Here is a 24,237-nt window from a genome sequence, read left to right on the forward strand (position 1 = left end):
CCATCACTTTACTCCAAGAATGCACACTCATGGGGGCTAAAGTCCTTAACATGAATTTATTCTCACCCAGCTACAGCAATAAAACTTGGAAGGTGTTTTTCGGCTACGCATCTTCCTCAGTTTCAAGACTGGCCACAAATAGCCATACTTTAACTCTTTCCACCACAGTTCTTCGCATAACACTGCAAGATAATAAACATAAATGATGCACACCAATAGCTCTCGCTAGGTGGTGGCCATCTTTGAACATGCATAGACACCAAAAATATAAACACAAAATTTAGACGCCATATTAAATAATGGCTCATAAATCATTGTTACCTAGTTTCATCACATAACTAAGACCACTTAATTCATAATTGTCTTTCAGTCCAATCTCTTTAGAATACGGGGATTTATACCACTGTAACTATTAAAGCAATCAATAAAGGTATCAAAAAATAAATCAAGTTTGTTATCTAAATGTTGGTGAGCCCCATACACTTGACCACCCAACTGTTTTTGCTGCCAAGGTCATCGTAAGATGCGCTTTATTCCTTGAAGTTTCATAAGGTGCTGACAAAATATGGGTATCCAGTTAATTATCCCCATGTGGAGAAAGTGTAAGGTATCTTTCCATAATATAGCCCTGAATGGGCAAATCTGAATGATATATTTTACATACTAACTTTCAGCTGCCTCCTTCTCCTGAAGGCATAACTCCACTCATTTCCAGTTTACCCAATGTGTGTCCATAATTCTTCGTCACTAGTTAGGCCCCTAGGGACCTTTGTCTGCATCTTAATTATATACTGAGATTCTAAAAGTCTCAGTTTTATTCACCCTATCTCCCCCTCTCTCCTCAATAGGCCCCTGGTCTATACAAAAATACCTCAATAGGCTACTGCTTCCACAGTGCTCACTATTAAACTGTCATGCCACTGGGTACTATGTGTCAGCCTTACGTATTGCTGGCATGTGCTCCAGTATCCTTTTTTTGCTACATGTATTGTACTGCCCACATACATTTTACTACATGGGCAAATCGACAATATACCACAGAACTAGAATTACAGTTTAGCAGTTTTGTGATCAACCTCCTACCTCACCTATCTGTAGTCTATTATTCCTTCACTACAGTGCTGTGCTTGCATGCCATGCATTGTAGGCAGGGAAAATTCCAAGGGTTGCTTTTAAATCCTTCAGTTCCTCAACAAAATGGCTGTGGAGCAAATGGTCCTTGATAGAGGGATCTTCCTGTATGTAACTTGTTGTACTGATGGCAATCTAGACTCTAAGACTTGATCAGTCAATAATATATGCCAATTCTTTTTTCAAAATCTTCACTAGTGCGGCTGCATCTTTCGAGAACCCAGTGGCAAGTCTGATCATCCCCTGATGCTCATCAGTTCTGTCTGTTCGTTGCACCAGCAGTTGCTGTCTGTCAACACATGTCACCTTCTGTTTCCATTATCAACATTTTTGTGTAATAGCCACTCTGTGTGAAACTACAGATTGCCTCATCTTTAGCTTCTGCAAAATCAGAGTGTATAGAACAAATGTGTTTTAAACACAGCATTTCGTCAGAAGGTATGCTCTTAACCAAACTCCGCGGATGCTGACTTCGCATGCAGAATGGATTTTCCTGATGTAGGTTTCCTATATAGCTTGCTATGTAACTGTCTTCCTTGTACAAACACCTGTAAGTCCAAAAAGGAAACTGACGTTTTGCTAAAATGTCTAGTGAAATGCAAATTCAAACTATTCTGATTCCATGCATTAATATACACATTAGCCGACTGTTGGGTGCCATTCCACACAATGAATAGATCATCAGTGTACTGCACCAATGGTACAATACATTCTGTTCCAAGATCATTCTCCTTGGCCCAGGGCACGCACCTCTCCCACCAGCCAACGATATATATATATATATGTGTGTGTGTGTATAGCATAAAAAATGCATGTAGTACTTTAATATATATATATATATATATATATATATTATATTATATATATACATACATATACATATATCTATGCAGCCTATATGAAGGGCTAAAAATGCCCTCTGTAAATCAGAAAGAAAAAGCATAAAGTGCACAACACAGCCTTATTGAATAAAAAACTGCAAGTGAATGCAAAGGCATTGTTAGATAATAGACTGCAATAAAAGCATAACAAGTGAAAGATGGCACCGCGCCTTTAAGGTCTCCACGACCTCCTGTGTCCCATAATGCCCCAAAGGTGGCAGGTCAGTTCTTTTTTCCAGCTCCTTCAGTGAGGATCCTAGAGCTCTGAGTTCTCTCAGTTTTTGACTTTTTGTCAAATATCACTTTACAAAAATGTTTCTCTGCTTCGCCCTGTAGGAAGCTGGCCTGGAGTGTGGTGGGCACCTATAGTGTTGTCACCTTATGCCAGGTATCCCCTATTAATGAGGTGAAGGCAGTGTCTAGGTAACCAGGGCTCTCTAGGGGTAGCTGTGGATGAGCAGCCAAGACTTATCTAGGAGACATGAAAAGCTTATACAATACAACTATAGTCGCACAGCACTTAGACACATGAAAGAACCACACACAGATACAAAAATAAAGGTACTTTATTAGGGTAACATAAATACTAGAATACTGAATAGGCAGTCCCCCAACTGAAGGTAAGTAAACACACTATTATATACACATTAGCAATCAGCAAATAGCATAGAAAGCAATAAGCATTGGTAAAAGGAATAGCAAATAGTGAGGACCCTAGGGGAGGGCCAAACCATGTACTGCAGAAGTGGAATGTGAAAGGCAATTCCCCCACCCAAGGAAGTGGAATCAGTAGAGGTGAGCTGGAGGAACTAGGAACCCCAAGAGGTGAGTACCAGAGTGACCCCCAGCGGCCAGGAGAGCAGAGGTAAGTACCTGGTTTTCCCCAAAACAAAAAGGGGGACTTTAGGAAAGGATTATGCAATGCCCAACCAATACTGGAAGAACACAAATGCGGATCTTGACAGAAGAGGACCTGCAAAGGAAGGGAACCAAGTCCAGTTTGTGATGGAGTGTCCGGTTGTGGCAGAATCCACAACTCGCCCTTCTGTGGATGCAGGACCAGGACGACAGTGGACGAGGAAGGCTTGCAGTGCAACACCAGAGATGAAGAGGAGTCCCAGGAGTGATTCAAGTGATGTCCCACGTCGGCAGTTGAGATGCAGTTGGTTAGTGGTGCTGGAAAACTACAAACAAACCTTGGTAAATGTAAGAGACTGAGAAGGTTTGCAAGGGTGAAGAGGACCAGCAAGGTCCAGGGGACTCGACCCAAGGATGTCATGGTCTGCACGTCTCTTACCGTTGAAGGCTGCAGTACTTGGAGGGACGCCTGGTTTCTTACTAGTTCTGGACTGGCCATGATGAGGGCGTCCCCTTCTAGTAACCAAGGTGCTGCTGACTAGAAACAACGCTAAGGCAGACTGTACCCTACAGAAGGAGTCCCAGAGGAAAAATCCAAGTAATGGTAAAAAAAACCTTTATCACATAAACTCCTGAAAAAGAGGAAAAAACTATGAAAAAGGCAAAAAAGTCAATTCCGCAGGGAAAAAGCAGGAGCGAGTAGAAAACTGGAAACAGGAGTGAGGATCACCACCAAGACGGAAGTGTTTGCAACGCAAGGAAGGAGGAAACTGCAGTGCTTATGGACCATGAAACAGGAAGTGACAAAACAGGAAGAACGTACGACACCATCTTGAATTGGGAAAGGCCACATAGAAATGAATGAGAAAAAAGACCAAGTAGAAAAGGAACAAGGCATGCTGGGAAGAAATTGCTCATGCAGAGGTGCCCTCTCACATAGGTACCTACACCCTCTCCTCTTGGCTACAAAGGCCTGCCATAGGGGTGACCTACAGTGACCTGGTGTAGTGAAAGGGTGCAGGCACCTTTTCACGCAGGCTGCAATGATAGGCCCGCAGACACAGTTTGCATGGGCTCCCATGGGTGGCCAATACATGCTGAAGCCCTTGGGGAACCCCTGGTGCCCCAGTGCCCTTGGTACCTAAGTACCATGTAGTAGAGACTTACATGAGGCACCAGTATGCCAATTGTGTGGTGTGCAAAGTACTAAACAACCCAATTTAGAGGGAGAGAGCACAATCACTGAGGTCCTGGTTAGCAGGCTCCCAGTGAAAACAGTCCAAACACACTGACAGCAGGCAAAATGTGGGAGTAACCATGCCAAAAAGAGGGTACTTTTCAACATACCTGACGTTTTTTTCCATCCAGAATGAGGAACAATAATTTTCTGACAGGAATGTATATTTTTTCCAATAAAAAAGCCATCTTTTTTGTCAAGTGTCCTACCTGTGGCAGAAAGAAGGCACAGACTGACCCCCCCACTCAGAATACATAGTAGGTCTATTTGATACTCATTTACATGAGTCTTGCCGGCATTGCCAAAAACTCTCTTAAAGAACTGTAAAAGATAGAGAGAAAATACGTCTACATGGTCTTCAAGAGAGAGAAAAACAAGGACCTCCTCTATCTTCCTCCAACAAAACTATCTCCGATCACAAGGCTCCTCCCAGAGGCAGATCTCCTGGCAGGCGAGAAAAAACAAAAATAAAAACAACATCCTTGGGTAAGAAAATACCTATATGTTCCCTGTCTGGATCAACGTCAAAGGTACCCTCAACCACGAGGCTCCCTTCGTCTGCAGGATCCCCGTCAGTGGGGAAATTATGACAACAACAGACGTCGAGAGAGTCTCTTCACTTGAGTCTTCATCAACGGCAAAGCGATATCCCAAGCCGTCGGAGCCTGAGTCGTCGAGGGCAGTCCACTCGTTGTCTCACTATCACTCACTGTCAATGCAAAAGTCTCTGTCAATGCCTGGTCCTCACCAGTTGACGCTGAGGCAAGAAAAAACTCCTTTGATGGTGTCTTATCGCTGCTCACCCTTGAGACACTCTTCACCGAGGCGGTCTCCTTCAACAGAAACTAGGCACCGTTTGACATTGAGGCACACATCTCCGTCAACAGCAATCAGGCGTTGTTTGATGTCAAGGCATGTGTCTTGTCATGCGGCAACCAGACACCATTAGATGTTGAGGCAAACACTTGCATCTGCAGCAACCAGGCACTGTCCGACATGGAGGCAGACTTTTCCGTTGACGCCAGCCAGGCACCATTTGATGTTAAGACACACTTCTCTGTCAGTAGCAACCAGGCACTAATCGATGTTGAGGCAGACGCCTAATAGACAGTCTCCATTAACGGCACTGAGACACCGTTCAGTGTCGAGACCTCACTTACCCTCTAAAAGTCAAGACCACCATCGTCAACAGCACCTACTCGCTCAATGTTGAGGCAGCATTCGTCCATGGACAAGCCTATGGAGCATCATTTTTCTTGATCTTCAGCTACTTTTTCAGGAGCTTCTTCACACTCTTCTGCAGGGCAAAGATTTCTCTGTGAGTCAGAGTCTCCTCAGACACCACAATCACTAGTTTGCAACTGGTCCGTCCCATAGAGTCCGGGCTCATAATACTCAAAGACATACTCACCTTCAAGGTCTCCTCCACAGACACCATCTCCAAAACCAACTTTGTGAAACATGACGCCTCTAGGCTGCCTGGCAGAGGTCAGCTCTCAGAGGTCCCCAAGAAGATCCAGGGTTCATATGGCTCTCACTCCTCGGCACAGAACTAGGTCACGGACAAGGACTAGATCTCGACCCAGGGCCAGAACAAGATTCTTTACGCCTGCCCGAAGATCTCAGAGGTCTCGATCATGCCACTCTGCACAAAGATCCCCTGCGTGGTCGACTTCCACAAGATCATCAAAGAGGGATTACTCACCAACATTTACAGACACTCCACCAACAAGAGTATCCCCAGTAGATGACCAAAATACATTGAATAACGTGTTGGTGCGAGGAGCTACTAAGCTGAACATTGATATTCCACCACCCGCTACAACCTCATTGGTCATCTTCAAGACCTTACATCATAGGTCTTCCTCAAGACCATTGCTGCCTTTGGTCCCAGGCCTTCTCGAACCTGTGATGGACATTTTTTTTTTTACTCCATCATCCCTTCAAGGCGGTCCAGCGAGAATTCTAAAGAAATATAAGGCTTCGGATCAAGATCCTTTAGTTCGAAGAACCGACCCTCCACCAGATTCGGTCATTATAGTAGCTGCTAAGAAGACGTACTCCATTGCAGCTTCATCATCCGTGCTGCCGGACAAGGAAAGTAAACAAATAGATTCCTTGGGCAGAAAAATGTGTGGTGCATCGGCCTCGTTTATGAAGGTGTCTAATGCAACAACATTATTGGGCCGATACAATGGCTCTCTACGAGATTCACTGGCCAATTTGCAGAAAAGCTACCCGGAGAAGACAGACAGGACTTTGATGAAATACTACAAGGACGTTTTGGTCGCTAACCAAATAATTAGCACAGTTGCAGATGGCTCTTGCCTGGCGGCGCAAGGATATTCACATGCTATATATGCCAGACGCTCATCATAACTTCGCCTCACAGGTCTTAAGACAGAGCTCAAAAGCGCATCCTGAACCTTCCTTTCAATAGCAACTCATTGTTCGGGTCTCACATGGATGGCAAAATGGCAAAGATGAAAAACAAGTTTGACACACTTAAGGCTGTCGGCCTTTAGAAACGGAAAGAAGTCAGCAGAAAGTACAGTCCATATGACAAGCACCCATGCCATCAGAGGGTTCAAACCCCTCACTGGTTTTTCCAGCACCAGCATCAAGAACGAGACAGATCTCAGTACCAGCCCCGCAGATCTTTGCGTGGACAAGAAGCTAATCAAACACCAACAGCTTCCTCCAAGACACCAGGCAAACTATGAGTTGTCACTTCCCCAATCACCGTTACCCAATCTGGTGGGGGGAGATATTATCAAACATCTAAACGAGCAGCACAACATCACCAGCGACAACGGGGTCTTACAAATTGTAGAGAATGGGAACTCAGTTAGCTTCAAGCCCCCTCCTTCAGCTGCTCCGCCATCAAAAGCCTCTTGCCACCAACAGAAGTTGCTGCAAAACAAAGCCTCTACTCTTCTCTGCAAAGTGGCAATAGAGGAGGTTCCATTCTCTCAAAGAGGAATAGGAGTATACTCACTGCACTTTCTAATAAAGAAAAAATGGCCAAAGATAGAATTCAGGCCCATTCTGGACTTGCGTCTGCTAAACAAATATATACGCAAGGAGAAGTTCAGGATGCTTGCTCTCCAACAGATATACCCCCAGCTTCATCGGGTAGATTGGATGTGTTCCATCGATCTACAGGTTACCTACTTCCACATCCCAATTGCCAGGAAGCATCGGAAGTTCCTTCAGTTAACAGTGGCATCCAAACAATATCAGTACAAAGTGCTACCGTTCGGCCTGAAATCAGCACCTACACATTCTCAAAGTGCATGGCTGTCATAGCAGCTGCCAAAGGAAAATAATATTTGTCTACCCATACTTTGAAGACTGGGTGGTAAAAAAAAACTCCTCTCTAGTTCAGATGAGAAAACACCACCAAATCTGTGTTGGCACCCTTCAGTCTTTAGGTCTACAGACCAATGTCAAAAAATCAATCTAGATTCCAACTCAAAGTCTATACTATCTGGTTGTGACTCTGGACACAAACATCACAAAAGTCTTTCCTTCAGAGGAGAGACTATCCTCAGTCACTCGGAAGTGTGCCAACCTCCCCCACATCCATCAGCCAGGCTTGGGATCAATGGCTTCATGCATCTACCCTATTCCCAATGCCAGACCACACATGAAGCCATTGCAGCAGAATCTGGAGGATCAGTGGAATCAGTTCACAGACCATTGGGACAACAAGCTCACCCTGTCTTAGGCTGCAAAAGCTTCAATACCGTGGTGGTCTCAATGACAAAACCTTATGATCGGCTCCCCCTTTCACAAAGACACTGCTACACAAATGCTCAATACAGATGTGTCTCCCCAGGGCTGGGGTGCTCACATGGGGTCCCTACAGATGCAGGGCCTGCAGTCAGCCAAGGAAAAAGATACCATATAAACTAAGAGCGGCCCATCTAGCTCTCAAGTCGTTTGATCAATCCTTTCAAACCAGCTCACTCCTGGTCCAAACAGACAATACGACCACAATGCACTATATAAACAAACAAGAGAGCAGATGCTCCGCCTTCTATCCCTGGAAGTGCAGTCCATCTGGCACTGGTTCCTAGTGAGGAAGTTGATAATCTCAGCAATTCACCTGCCAGGAATCCAGAACACACAAGCAGACTCTAAGTTGACACTTCACAGTAACGCATGACTGGATTCTGCATGATGGCGTCATGCAAGACATTTTCAGAAAATTGGGGCACCTGCAAATAGACCTGTTCGCAGTCGAAAGCAACAAGAAATGCCCAGACTTCGCATCCAGGTTCTACCGACCAGGGGTAAAGGGAAATGTCCTTTTGATGGACTGGCCCAGGAAATTTCTTTATGCATTTCCCCCCATTCCGTTGATCTCAACAGTCATCAACAAACTGTACAGAACCAGGACCAGGATGAACTTGATAGCCCTGAAATGACCCCGCCACTGGTGGTACCCAAATCTCCTACACCTGTCAGAAAGACCACACAGGAGGCTACCTTGCAGACCAGATCTGCTCTACAAGTTCGGAGGGAAGATTTACCTCCCCAACTTTCCCTCGCTGGGCTTCACAGCATGGCTCCTGAATTCCTCCAGTATGGACATTTGGGTCTCTGGCAGAGTGCATGAACATTCTTAGGGAGTCCAGACGACCATCGACCAGCCGTTCTTACGCTTTTATTTGGAAAATATTTTACATGTGTGTACAGAATGACTTTCATCCAATTTTGGGTCAGGGCGAGGTGATATTACTTTATATCCTCCATTTAGCAAAATCTAGTCTACAATTCACTTCTATTAGAGTACACCTTGCAGCTATTACTGCGTACAGGAAATCCCTTACACAGAGGTCATTTTTTCAAATACCTGTAGTAAAGGATTTTTTTAGAGGGACTAAAGAAGGTGTTCCCAACTGTCCGCAACCCCTCCCCTCCTTGGGAATTGATTGTGGTGCTTTCAAAACTCATGAGTCCCCCTTTCGAACCTATACACAAAGCATCTTTGCAACACCTTACCTGGAAAACATCCTTTCTGGTAGCTATTCCTTTGGCACGCAGAATCAGGGAGATTCAATCTCTTTGTGCCAAAGAGCCTTATACGGTATTCCATTACAACAGGTGTTGAGAACTAATCCAAGTTTGTTTCCCAAGGTAGTGTCTGATTTCCGCATTAACCATACAGTTTCACTCCCTACGTTCTTGCCTTATCCCTCCACACCGGCATAAAGAGTGTTACACTCTTGATATTAAGAGAGTGCTGAAATTCTATTTGGACAAGACCAAGGCTATCATACAATCTGACTGTTTGTTTGTTAACTTTGGACGTATGAGGACAGGCATTGCTTCCTCCAAGCAGACCATTTCTAGATGGGTAGTTCCTTGTGTTCTATTCACGTACCAGTTAGCCAACAAACAGTTATCTGCCAGACCCAAAGCCCACTCTACCAGGGGCAGGATGGCAACTGCAGCCCTACCCAAGAATGTTCCTATCTTTGAAATCTGCAAAGCTACTACTTGGAGATCAGTGCATACTTTCAGAAGGCAATATTGTCTAGATTCAGACACTAAGGCAGACTCCCATGTAGGGCAAGCCTCCTTAAGAAATCTATTTTGATGATCATGACAAATGTTTGTGCTTGCTCTTGATTTGTCTGCAGGGGTGTAGGATGGGCTTACTACTCTATTCCATGCTTATGACTATTGATGAGGATCCCCTAGAAGAGAAAGATACATTACTTACCTGTAATCCTAGGTCTCTTCCAGGGGAATCCTCATGAAATTCATAAGCAACCTGCCCACTTCCCCGACAAATCTTGCATGCACAAGTCCTTACATGTCTATGTTTTATTCTAGATGTCACCGTAAAAAAGTACTGACCTAACAGTCACCTTTCGGGCATGATGGGTTACAGGAGGTCCTGGAGACCTTAAAGGCACAGTGACAATTTTCACTTGTTATGTTGTTAATGCAGCCTATTGTCTATAGTCTATAATGCCTTTAGATTCCTTTGCAGTTTATTATTCACTAAAAGCTGTGTTGTGCACTTTATGCTCTCTCTTTCTTATTTTTAGAAATTCTTGAGTCTGGTAAGCAGAAAAACTCAATGCAAATTGGGCATTTTAGCCCTTAGTATAGGATGCCTAGATATGTAAATATTTTTATATTTATGTCTATTAAAGTACTCCATACATTTTTTATGCTATATATATATATATATATATATATATATATATATATATATATATGTGCTCCGGGGTCCCCACAGGTAGGCAGGAATATTCAGTGCTTACGACTTTGATGAGGATTTCCCTGGCAGAAAACTAGGATTACAAGTAAGTAATGTATCCTTCTAAAGCACATTGGGTGTGAGGGAGTCACTGGACAGAGCTCTATTCTTTTGCCATATTACCAATAGCTTCACCTCAGGATCATTTCCGTCAAGGTCATCTTCATCTTCCACATTGTAGTGAGGGCATTCTTCTTTTTTCAATGATCCAGGGGATCTCAAAGACAAAGATCCCTCATCGAGGCATGTTCTACGTGCTCTCAAAAGAAGATCTTCATGGATGAGCCACACAACAGTTGCCTTTACTGTCTGTATGCTAATCATACAGTATTAAAATGTAACATTTTCGAGACATTTCAATCTAAAAGTCTATGTATGACAAAAGGATGTTTCGTCTTTTCTTAAAAAAGATCATCTGTCCCCTCTCCAGGAGATTATTTTCTGTGAAGTGCCCCTCCTACCGCTTCCATACAGAAAAGAGGAAACCAGAAGAATCAGGAAATGCCTTGATTGGATTTTCCAAAGAGGTGTCTACATCTATCTTTCTAGGCAAAATAGATATGTCTGCAGAGGCTAAATCATTGAAAAAACTTCAGAACAGACCGCGCAAATGAGGAAGACATTTTCCTTTGACAATTCTCAGGCTAATTTCTTGCCTAAAGACCTGACATCAGCAGAGGTTCCTTCCACTTTGAAAAAAGAACGAGCTGTCTATAAGCAAAGGTGCATCTTCATTATTGTCAGCAGGGACAAAGACACCCTAGTCAACAATCCATTTTCACACTCTTCTCCACACCTGCGTTGGCACTATTCTTGTCAGCACTGCCCTTGTCATTAGTGGTGCTGGCAGCTGTAGACCTTTCACTGACAGCTCTCCAACTGATAACCCCACAAGTAGTGTTGATGATCTCCTCATCAGCAGGACCTTCACTGTCAGTTGTCCTACACACTTGAATAGATCTCTCATTGACAGTCCTGCCAGGAGTTGTTCTGCTTTAACACTCATCGATGACCACCGTGTTAACTGTACCATCAACGACAGATAGAGCACAATTTGAACAAGTCAGTTTAGAGATCCTAGTACCATCCTCTCTAGTGGTCCAGAGGTCCAATACGCCAGTCCACACCATATACTCTGAAGATCATAATGTAGACCCAGCCTAACTGCTAAATATAGAAGAAGAGGTAGAGGGCAGCAGCTATGAGCAACAGTTGGTAATGGCCTCCGGTGGAGAATAACTGAATTAAGAATATCTTAGTGTGATCGTAATGAGGAGAGCCAAACAGGAAGCACCCCAGCAAGATATGGTTCCTGTGGATATATATAGAGTGGATTACCAAACATTCACTAAAATAAGGAGATACCACAGAGGCCATTCTGTGGTGCAGATAGATAGATTCCTGTGTACTTTCTGCAGTCTTATTCTCTGCTGCACATGATGGAGACCTTTTATCTGGGTGTCACATCCTCACCACTTCAGCCACAAGTACTACTTCAACCACCGCTTTGCCTCCTTCACCGTCGCCTCCACCACTGACTCACCAGTGACCCCGGCTGCCTCTTCTCCATCAGCAGATGTTTCCAATACTTAGGGACATGTGAGGAAAGGAGGAAAATTAAGTTAAGGAAGAAAAGCATGTGGGAGATATTAAGCATGGTGAAGTTTTGGGAGGGGAAAGAAAGAGACATAAAAATTAAGGAGCATATTTACAAGCCCCTTGCACCACCATAGCGTCATTTTTTTTACGCTAAGGCGGCTTTTCCCTGTGCCGTATTTCAAAGTGGTGCAATGCTTGCATCGCACCACTTTGCAACCTGTTGGGCCACATTATGCTTGCGTCAGGCATAATGTATACAAAGGGGGCTTACCGACACGGGGAGGCTCAACAAACAAAATCACTGCATAGGGCATAAATAGTCATTTATGCTCAGAGCAGGCGTTAAAAGGATGCGCCATTATCAATGGGACGCCCTGTGCTTTGCTGCACTAGTGTCAACGTTTTTTAAACTAGTGCAGCAAAGTCCCACAATAGCATCAAAAATGTTGACGCTATTGTCCTAGCGACCGCCATGGTGTGCCATATTGTAAATGCAACACAACCATCGTGTCATTAGCTTGGGCAGGGGTAACGTAAGAAAATTGCAGCATCAGGTCCGATGCACCACTTTCTTGTAAATATGTCCCTAAATGAGTTGCAAGATTATATACATGCAATAGAATGCCAAAACAAACACCACTACAAACCCTCTATCCCACTGACAATATTGCGCACTTTCATTTTTTGATAGAGAGGGCCTTTCTCTAGGTCTTTAGAAACAGCTCCAGAAGTCTGACAAGATTGTACCAATCCAACATCATGTATGGAGTACATGGTTGTAGCTAACACAAGCATCACTGACTGTCTAATTTGTGGTTCCCCATCCAGAGGAAAAAATGCAGTGCTAGAGCTCCAACATGCCTCCAGGGTTATCTAAAGAAAGCATGAATAAGAGGCTACTCTCTAAACATAGGAACCTGGATAATATACTACCATGAAAGAAAGACCACAATATTATGAGTGTGGCGGGTTGGCCTCTGCCAACCTGCCACATCTCCACTCAGACGAACAGGGCGGTTGGACCCGCCGGGCCAGAGATGAGCATCTCTGACCCGGCGGGCCAATGAAGACTGCCGGCCCTATTATGAGCTGGCTTTCCTGGCAGAAAGGCTACTGGTGACATGGGATTTCACCAGGCACACGACTCCCAAACCCTCCTCCCCCCTCCTGCAAGCACAATACCCTTACCAGAAGCCCCTCTTCAGGTACAGCACCCACCTCCCCTGAGCCCGCACCCCCCCTCCCCGCACACATGCACATGCACACAGACACCCACACGCACCCTGCACTCATTCACCAACACTGACATACACGCATTCACTCACATGCATCCATACATGCATCCACTTCAAGTATTACTTCAAGTCTTAAGGGCCATAAAACATGGTAGAAAAGTAATAAAAAAATCCTATTCAGCTGGGATATACCCTTGAAGAGTAGCTTTATATAATGACATATAAATATTGGTAAAGTGGTATATACAAACGATTTTGTAAAGACATAATGCAGTGCTCAGAGTATCAGCAGTGTCTTCAATAAAAAGAACTCAAAAGAACGCAAAGGGCAACTGACAATAGCATTTTTTTATGGGCCAGGACCAATGGTGTTTTAAAACACTGTGAGAAAGTGATTCAAATCTACACTAAAAAAATAAAGGTCTGCAGTCCAAGTGTTTTTGAAGAAATACTGAAGTTTTGACCCAGTTTCAGTATACATGAGATCTTCATTAAAAGACATCTGGGCACAACAATTGAGTAGCACCCTTACCCAATAATTAATAAAAAGGAAGTGGAGTACTAGAATTTGGAATGGGTGTGAATTCTTCTGTAGTAACATATTTAAAAGATAAAAGTATGCATTGTAGGAAAGTGCCATCTTTCTTGCATAGTTACCCCCACTTTTGGCCTGATACCAGTATGTTTGACTGTAGTTCACTGGGACCCTGCTAATCATAACCCCAGTGAATGTGCCCTCTCCTCTTAATGTTGTTGCTGGTAAACTTTTTGTACCCACAATCGGCACACTGGTGCACCCATGTAAGTCCCTAGTATATGTTACTCAGGGCATTGGTACACCAGGGGTCTCCCCTGGGCTGCAGCATAATTCTGCCACACATAGAAGCCTATGCAAGCTGTGTCTGCAGGCCCGCCATTGCAGGCTGCCTGAAAGGGTGCATGCACCCTTTCACCACTAAACCTGGTCACTGCACTTAGACACTATGGCCAATATTTATACTTTTTTAGCGCCGCATTTGCGCCGCTTTTTGATGCAAAATCGGCGCAAACTTACAAAATACAATGGTATTTTGTAAGTTTGTGCCGATTTTGCGTCAAAAAGCGGCGCAAATGTGGCGCTAAAAAAGTATAAATATGGGCCTATAAGTCACCCCTCTGGTAGGCTCTTCAGCCCAAAAGCAAGGTGCATGTCCCTAAGAGTGAGGGTATCCCTGCATGAGCAGGGTGCCCCTACAGACCCCAGGGCGCTTCCTGGACTCTGTAAGTGCAGGGAAGCCATCTTAAGGTATGTAGTGGACACTGGTCAACACTAGTGGTCAACGACATAATGGCTCCTCCGAACCTAGGCATGTTTGGTATGAAACATGTTGGAATCATGCAACTACACCGATTCCAGTGTTAGTTTCATGATACCATGTACTCAGGGGGCTCCTTAGAGGATCCTGCAGTTCTGCCTGAGCAGCGTTATGGGGTCCAGCTGCCAGCCCACGCTGCTGCTGACCCCAGACACTGTTTTGCCCTCCTGTTGGCGAGCCTGGCTCAGGCCAGGGAGGTAGAACATAGGATTTCCTGCAAAGGAGAGGTGTGACCACCTCCACCTGTGTATTAGGTTTATAAGGACTGCGGTGGCATGGCCTCTGAGTGCCACCAGACTGCTTTGAAAGGCACATTTGGTGCCCTCCTTGCGTAATCTGGTTTCCACCAGTTCAGGAACTGCCGGTTCCCGCTCTGGCGCAAAACTGCACAAAGAACAGGAGAGCGACCACTCCCCTGTCCAGCTCCTCCCTTAGGGAGGTGCATAGAGCTCTGCCAGGCAGCCACTTGATTCTGCCATCTTGAAAATAAGATGTGCAAAGGCACCTGGGAGCATTTAACTGGTTAGTCCAGGGAGATGATGTCCCTGACCCCCTCTGATAGGTGGGTCATGTCAGAGTGACCAACCCCCTTTTAGGGTTACTTAAGGGCTCCCCTAGGATGGGTCCTCAGATTCGTTGAGTAAGACTCTCCAAGGAACACTCTGAAAGACATCTTCTGCTCCTGGCCTCTGGAACCACTGCAGGTCTGCTTTGGAACTGAAATACACCTGCATCTGGTGGGAAGGCTCCCATTGCAGCATTGTTTCTCCGGATCCTGCAAGATTCGGCAACATCCAAGGCTGTGCATCTTCCAGGGTCACAAGGACTCTGTTTGCACCTGAAAGCACAAAGGAATCTCCCTAGGAATGAAGGAATGACTCCCCTACTACTGCAGGCACTTCAAGCCTGTAGAGTGCCTCGAGGAGTTTTACCTAATGTCTATTGACGGTGGCAGCTCTCTTAGAAATTAGAGTCACCAGGTGTGCCTATACCAGGTCTGGAGGACTGGCTTTTGACAACTCCATTGGTGCAAAGGTCCACAGTATCAAGAGATGCTTGCCTAACTCTGTTTCAGCCTCTAGGTCACATCTTGAATGAGCACAAGTCCAATCTTCTGCATTCCAGGAATCTCTTCTTCTTAAACACTGTTCTGGACACAACACTTGGAAAGTTGCTCGTCTATATTCATATGCGCCATGGCTCAGGAAAGAGTGTGCAAGTCCTTCTTCCATCGCAGAATGCGACATGTCCAGCAGGAAAAGGAACAGCAGTGGCAATGAGCCTAAAGGACATGAGAGTATATAGCGAGGATTACCTGTCATTTTAAGCAGGCACTTCTCAAGTGGAGACTTCCTGAGAATTTGTTGGTCAGCTTATCTTTTCAGCAGCCATGTCCCACCCTCATTATGATTATGAATACTTTGAAAGAGTGCTGAGGGGCTCACATGCAGCAACTTTGCACTAGAAGTCTTTGGATAGAGCAGGACAAAAAATGTCCTGTCATTGTCCTGCACTTGCATGCAATACGGCTTGGCATCAAAGTTTTCCTGCCAAGTTTATTGTGCTCATAGGTCAAGACAACACAATCTACTTGTGTTACATTATCAGACACGAAGGCACAAGTTCTAACATCCTGTGTGAGGAGGTGCAAGAACTATGGGACATTATGATTATCAACAATGTGCGCATCTCAGCGGAATATTTCCCAGGGCTCAGTAACTTCCAAATGGATACTCTAAGTTGTTCTCCATCAGACTTCCACGCATGGGAGCTATACCAACATTACTTTCAGATGATCTCCGAGTACTGTGGTCAGCACTCTCCTGAACAAAAAATGCTGCTTCTTTGTCAGTAGTTACTGGAAAACTAGTGTCCAAACAAGAAGTGTTTGCTAAGATCTGATTAACATCTTTGCCTATGCTTATCTTCTTTTTCCCCTGTCTCCATGGTCCTCAGCAAAACCAAGAAGGAACCATCGCTAAGACAATATTTATTCACCAATCTGTGCATCTGTCTGGTTTCCAACCAATCATTATTAGGAGTTTCCTCACTCTTTAATGAGACAGCAAAGGCAAATATTATACAACAAACTCCTGTCCCTGAACCAGAGAGCCTGGCTCCTGCTCACTTAGATTTGGGTTATCTGGACATTATTTCTGAATGTAGACTGGTCCTAGCACAGGCCCATGATTCTTTCATCGCTGAAATATATTACGCTAAATTGAAACTGTTTCGCATCTGGTGGTAAGGAAAGGGCCTGCTTTCGCTTTTGTTACAGACCCACCAACTCCTATATCTTCATCCTGATAAAGAATTGCTTAAATATGCTTCGAGTACATTTCAACAGTCACTTTTCAGTGCACGAGATCTCTGCTATCAGCCACTCTGTTGTCACAAAGAGTCATTAAGGAGTTCATGAAATGTTATTTCAGGACATTCCCGCAAGTCTACCCTCCACCTGTGCCTTGGGAGTTGACCATTGTAACATTGTGCAGTCAACTTAGGCCTGTTTGAATGAATCACAAGTTACAGTTGAAAGACGTCTCTTGAAAAAAGGTAGTTCTATCCTTGACGTCTGCAAGACACACTGGCAAAATGTAGGTGTCTACAATCAAAAAGCAATTCCAGCACTAGGGAAAATACATAGTTATGTTGTGAACACATCCTAAGTGCATGCCTAGTGATTTGGATTTTAACCTAAAAAAAAAAGTCAGTGGTGTGCGATACTTTCTTCTCCAATGCACCTGCATTCCCTGTTGTTTGAAGGTTCTGAATGTTCTACATCATTTCCACTTAAGACATAAGAACATCAAACATCTTCAACCATCAAATCAGTTGTTCAACATCAAATCACCTTCTTCAGATACCCGGGAAGAGACCATCCACCTCACAAAGCAAGGCATAGCAAGTGTGGATCTCTGCCTGCCTAGTCTTTTGACATAAGAAAGCAAATAATCTACTCAGCGAAGGTGTAACGTTTTACTCCACGAGAAACCAGTCATCTACTGCAGTGCTGTATGCAGGGGTACTACACGATGACATCTGTTGTGCTACAAAGCGAAAAAACAGATGTCTATATAAGAGTAGAGATCACAAAGGCAGATAGTAAGGGATCATTTATTGCTCCGTGAAGCCTTAGTATACCAAGAAAAAAAGAAAAACAAATATATACAATAACCTTCTTGCCTGAAAGCACTTGTCTGGAATGACTAAGATCTTCTGGGTCAGAAGGAGAGGATCTTCCCAACACTGTAAGCCAACCAAGGTTGCCATGTACAGTGCCTTAAAAATAAAGCAAGCAAAAGATCAGATCTAGGGAAGCAGGGATCCGTCTGACATGAGAATGAAAGATCTTAACCCTTGTCACTGTGACAAGAATAGGTCACAGTGGTTCCTTCATGGCATCTTCCTCCATATTGGTGAATAACACTTCTGATTCCCTTGTGCCACTGATACAGACATTTATACTTTAACGCACAGTGTTGTTATGCCTCATTTCAGGAAGAACCCGTTCACGCTAGTGATCCTAGCTCCTTCGAAGTACTTGCTTTTGGCCATGGTTCATGCCTCGGACAATCCCAGTGGGGGGTACAGCTCTAACTCACCCTGGCAACTGGGTTCCGGCGTGTTATCATATGAGTTGTCTTCCATCTGCCAGGTCTCTGATGGCTGTCTCTCCTCTGTTTCTCCCTTTCTAAGGAATCAACGTCCTTCTCTGGAATCCAGTTTTCCTGTGTTTCTCCTCTTGGTGTTTCTCACCTTTTCCTCCCTCTTAGGTTTGCGCCATGATGGTTCTTCCTATGGCTTATCAAGTTTGCTTGTTCTAATGAACCATCTTCCTGGGACTTACTTCAGCATGATCTCGCTTTTTCTGGGACATGAAGTAGGGGATCGTTCAGTAATGCTTGACTTGCATCCGCTACTTGATTTTGCCCTTGCCTCTACTAGAACTGGTGAGAGGTAAGGGAAATAGCTATTATGGTCTGCGTCAGTCGGCATCCTGCACACAGCCCTCATGAGAGCTTTGCTCTGTTGATAAGTCAGTAACTCCCTAATGAAGCCCTTGAGATTATTCCGAGCCGCCTGCATCCTCAGACCCAACATTGCACTCTCTCAGTTCTCATTTTCTGGTGACTGTTTTGGGTGTAGTCCACCTTCTTCCTCCTTGCTGAGTGTGAATATTGTACCAATAGGGATTGGTACTTCCCGGACACTCAGGCTAATACTTCTGTTTTCCACAATGTATGCTGCTTATGCAATGTTCTTTTCGATGTCTCCTGCAAGACAATAACCTTCAACCCCAAAAATCGGCTTTCCATTTTTTTGATTTCTGGCTACTGCAGCACCTTGAATTCGCAGATCTAAGAACCACCCTCTTTGAGTCCAGTCTAAAGTGTTTCTCTGCAGTCCCATTCCTTGCCTCCTTCCTCCTGGGTTTCCAGCATGTCCATACTCCTGTCTTTTTGCTTACAGAAAGCTTGTGTAGTCTGAATACCCAGCTGCATGTTTGAGGTCCACACTCGCCAACATCTCAATCTGCAGACCAGACAGATCGGGCAGCTCCTGCATCAACCACTGTGTTATGACCAAATAAGCCCTCTGTAGTGCCTCTGCTCTCCTAATATCTGTCCCAGCCTTACCTCAAGACAGTCTAACAGATGGCCATGTCAGCAGAGCATCCATTGCCATCCAAAAGTCCAGTGAAGCTTACCAGTAACTTTAAGTACCGTGCACAGCACTTGCTCCATGAGACTAACGCGTAATGCTCTGGAGCGGACAGCATTTCATTTTTTTCACTACATGCGACTAGTGTGCTTCTGACCAAGTTTTTATTTTGAATCAATAGGTTCCAAAACATGCTCCAAATGTTCACGGAGGATTCACTGAAATATCCTCTGGGTAAAGTGAGTCATTGGTCTTCTCGAAGAGAGTGGAACTGAACTGGCATAAGTAGAACACCAAGAAGGAGCTATTAATATGGCATCCTCCATCACCATGATCCCGCTGGTCGATTTTACCATTGGCACAACAGTGGTTCATTTTGGTTACTTTAAACCATATTTTAAAATAGTACGTTCACTGCTTAGGAGACTGGAAATAACTTAGATTTCAAAATTTAGCAGCATTTATATTTTCTTGGCTGTATTTTCGCCCCTAGCAAACCTAGTTCTATCACACAATTGTCTAATGGGGGAGTTTGAAGTCACCTGTTGCAAATAATATGTTTGCTGGGGAGGTTTACCACCCAATGTCGCCCTGGCCTCTAAATGAGATCGTGGTCTTGCTAGCTCAGTGTCTGACTGGGATAGAAAAAAATCCACTCCACTCTACGTTTTGCCTTAAGTTGTGTATTTTTCTAAGATCTCTTCCTGTGTCGTCGACAATTATTACATGCAGAGCAAGCATTGGCAATGCCAATAGGTTTCGCCTATGTGCGAGCTTTTGACTTTGGCAATGTTTACGCAGGCAGTCTCAGTATTGTGATGTGTTGTCTGGTGACTGTGATGACGTCACAGGAAGCCCAGTCTAGTCACCGGACGTAGGTAACTACTATGACATATATTCCACGTGGACATGGAAAGGACAGGCAATCTGCTGGGAGCTATGATTGACAACATACAGCCCGAGCACAGACTTGTGCACATGGCCTGTGAGATGTGCTTTGGGAACTGGATAGCTGTAGTAATTATAGGTCAAAAGTTACACCATGTGAGGCCAGTCCTGTTTTGCCTAACAACAATTTGCAACGTGAAATATGTAGTTTTGAGTGTTCCATAACAATCGGGTGCCAAGAAATACAAGCATGCCAAGTTTTATGTGCTAAGTAAAAGCTCAAGACTCTTACAGGTGTGAGAGAAACATCACAGGCTGTTTCTTGACTTGGGTACAGTGTGGTAGGCGTGCAGGAATGAAGATGCTTCTAGAATGCTTGTGGTAATGTCTATGTGTATTGCATTATAGTGCACTCCTCTAGGATCACTGGGGTGACGTCGTATAAGCAGCAGCGGGTTGTGATGTCATCAGTCCCCTCTTGACAGACTGGTGTCCTGCCTGAGATAAACAGGACTTTTCATATGGCTCTGCTAACTTCTGCCGAGCCGAGAACCCACTGCATCTCAGCGCTATGCGACAACAAACAAATTTGAGCTTGAGGTGCAATTTATCAAACATAAAAGGTGATTACATTTCGATTGCTAATAAGTGTCAACGGGATCTGCCTTCTAGTTATGTGATATAATGGGCAGAGTGGAATATTTCACAGTCTTTTACATTGCCCTGCTGTCTGTATCGAGAAGAACGCCTCGGAAACACACAATTTATTAATGTGCTAGTGCTCAGCACCTTCGTGACTTTGGCTGAAATATATCGAAAATGAAGCCCATGCCCAGGGTGTGGAATGCGGCACGGGGAAGGTTGACAAGCTTGTGCTTTTTCCGCATCACCACCTGAGCGTGTTATGAAATATTGTGGGGGTGGGGGCGGTTTAGGAACGCTCGCCAGGATGCGGGTATGCAAGAGCAATGACCTCAGCATCAGAACAGCAGGGCATAGCTGAGGCGCGTTCACTGAACATGCAGTTTTGGTTTTAGTTTAGTCTGAACCCAAACTAACTCCCAATTACACACCATTTACCCCATGTTAATTTTAATGAAAACGACACAAGAGCCGTGCAGTCACATTTCACACTAAAGGTTGTGACCCCACTCATATGATACCGTTATGGTTCTCAGGCGCTTCCCCATTCAGCCCACGTGCCACCCTCCTCTCCAATGCATAGAGCTGTATAGACGGGGATGCTAGTAGGGCTTGGGCAGATGGTGACAGGTCAGCTATTTTTACAATCGCCCGATCCACCTTGAGAGGCAAACAATAGGTAGTAGCAATGAGTGGCAGTCACTGCAGAGCCAAACAGGAGGTCAGCACTCGTGAGGGCCTCGATGAGCGCGAGGACAAATGACAACGTTGCAGGCGCACTGATGGCTGGGAAGAAAGTAAAAAAGAAGTACCTTAGAACCCTGCGGCATGTGGAAGGACACTAGCCGCCTGTCACTTATCGCAGTACTTTGTCCGACCCCCAGAGAACAGCCGAAGCCTAAAGGAGTACGGAGGAAGTACACCCTGGTGACGTGAGGATTCCTGCTGACCAGTGAGTAGCAAAGAAAGGACAGAGACCGGAGAAGCCAACCAGTAGTAAGTAATGGGAAGGCTATGAGTGGGATGTAAGGCTGTGGACGGACAGCAAGTCCCTTTTCAGATTTTTTTTCAATGTATAAAGATTTCGCAACAGCGCAAGAGCTGTGCAGGTGAAACCAAAAAATGAGCACTTCTTGAAGGTTCTCTGGCTCCTCAAATAATTTTGCTTGTCCTGGCCTTTCAGTAATTTATTTTTTTAAACTCTTTATCTTCCCTTAACCAACGTTTTCATGAATTCCATTCTTTAGAATTCGACATTTTTCTTTCTAAAATATGGTTTACATTTCCAGCGTTTTAATGGGAAAGGGTGGTATGATTCAGTGCATTTTCATGTCTGTTTATGCCACATTTCACGAGAACACAAATACTGTAAGGTTCATTTATCCCAAAAAACATTGCAACCTTGGAAAAGCTAGCTATTGCATGGGTGCCTTAGGGTTGCTATCTAGCTGGAAACTCCTCTCCTGGAGGTCTGGGTGGTGAGCAGTGAAAAAACAGGCTACACCTCAACGTACAGTACGATTTCGGGAAGCTTGGACAAAAACGTAAAATAAGGGAACTGGGTAGCTTGAATGGGCCCTGGAGGTCTCAAATAATTTAAAATTAAATACATATTAGCACACAGCTTCACCCTACCTGTGTTCTATAAGCTGTGCTTTAGTCAGTGACTTTATTTATCTGCCAAAGAAGCATTATTGAAGTACATTACAGAGTTCCGTGTCAGGATACCCTTGCAGGAGATAGTGATCTTCACAGATACACATAACAGCTGTATTCATCATTATCAAAGCTGATAGAAATGTATCTGATATGTACCCACTTCAGAAGATCTTCATGTGCCTTACTTTCTGTAACAATCTGTTTGCTGTCCTTCTCTTTTGCAGCTCTACACAACACTCCGCCAGTATTCACAGCACCTCTGAATAACACTTCCACCATGATGACTTCCAACATGTCGTCTGTGTCTCCTGTTGGACTGGACATGCCTCATCCCCGCCCTTACCGCCTGGAGTCGCTGGAGTATATTGCACCATCCACCAAAAATAAGCGGAAAAAAAATAAAGCCCCAACAAACTTGGAGCCCTTCTGATCGTCCTCTGTATCGGGAGCAGTAATGGGGTCCTACTGCCAGGAGGTCAGATGATGTTTTCAGCAACCATGGTTCCAGAGTGGCAGCAGCAAATTAGTCACATTAGACACATTCTATTCTGCCTCCTCTCTCTGACTAGCCAGCATTATATCATGAAATCACAGAGCACAACCTGTATGGAGCACAATAGGTTGTGAGTCCGTCTTCCCTTTATTGCCTCATTCCTGCCAAATCACAGCCAGTCCGGGCATCAAATGATGTATCCAGTCTGAGAGCGCATTCTATCTGAAAGCACATGGGCACTTCCACAGCCTTTTCGTCAGACACTTTCAGCTACCTGATTAGTCTGATTAGCATGAATGGCATCAGGACTGTTGTTACAAATGTGAATCCAATCTAATATTAGAAACTGCTGGGTAATAATTCTTATGGTCAAAGATGTCTCAAGGAATTTGGTGTTCACGTGTGGTCTTGTAAGCTCTTGAGCAGGATTGACCATCATAGCTGCCTTTCATTTGGTCTTTTCGTGAGTATGGCGCTCCAAAAGGTTTGCTCGCTACTGCAGTCCCCTTAAATTTTACTTTTGATTCCATTAGGCCAAGGTGAAAGTTCACTTAAGTGGAATGGTGTCTGCCCAAGTGCCTAAAAATAATAGGTTTAGGCATCTCATCCTCATCAGCACCAGTTGGACAAATTTAGGGTTTACCTCACTTTTCATCACTGCACTCTGTCTGACCTGTGTCTTAAGTCTCACTGGATATGTATGAGTTCTTCATTAATGAGACTGCCCTCCCTAAGGGCAGAGATATAAGCCAGAATACATAGCATGGACTCTCCTTGCATGAGCAATTGTCTTCTGATCAGCAATACAAAGCCCCTCGCCAGGCTGGCCCTCTCCTTCTGTGAAGGCTTTCTAAGTACATGGAAAGCAGCACTGCATGATTTAGAACAAATAGGTGTACACAGGACTCGCTTCTATGGCGACCTTCTCCAAGGTCACTGCCCACATCCACTTACACTGTATGTTAAACTGTTTTGTAAATGTAGTTGTTCTCTTTGGTGTCAATTTTTCAAATGATACAAGCCTAATAAACTAAATTTTGAGATACGATTTTAGCTGGTACCTCTCTAAGAGTGAAACACGTTCTTGATTGTTATACATTTATATACAAATACAAATGTAAAAGTTTGTAAGACTACTTTGAGAGAACAAGAAAGAAATATGCCAGGCACATCTTTCCATACTGATAATGCTGTTACAGAACTATGAGTTAATATAACTAATTCAGGAGGCATGTGATATATCTATTTTGACTGTGAGCACATGCCTCCTTTGGGGAAAAAGGGAATTTAGTCATATAAAATAAGTGGGTCAGG

General features: G+C 44.3%; 1 protein-coding gene across 2 annotated transcripts in view; it reads left to right on the plus strand.

The window, feature by feature from the left end:
• The window catches only part of KIF17 (kinesin family member 17), a 360,746-nt gene extending 336,771 nt beyond the window's left edge, over positions 1-23,975 (plus strand). Inside the window, exon 14 of one of the 2 annotated variants that reach the window (XM_069240033.1) lies at positions 22,655-23,975. In XM_069240033.1, the coding sequence (XP_069096134.1) occupies positions 22,655-22,860 (206 nt within the window). In that variant the 3' untranslated portion in view covers positions 22,861-23,975. Of the gene's footprint in view, positions 1-21,655; positions 21,807-22,654 lie in introns of those variants that run through there. The other variant, XM_069240034.1, reaches the window with a different exon arrangement.
• Positions 23,976-24,237: the final 262 nt, after the last annotated feature.

Source organism: Pleurodeles waltl, chromosome 6, assembly GCF_031143425.1.
Source record: "Pleurodeles waltl isolate 20211129_DDA chromosome 6, aPleWal1.hap1.20221129, whole genome shotgun sequence".
Classification (NCBI taxonomy): Eukaryota; Metazoa; Chordata; class Amphibia; order Caudata; family Salamandridae; genus Pleurodeles; species Pleurodeles waltl.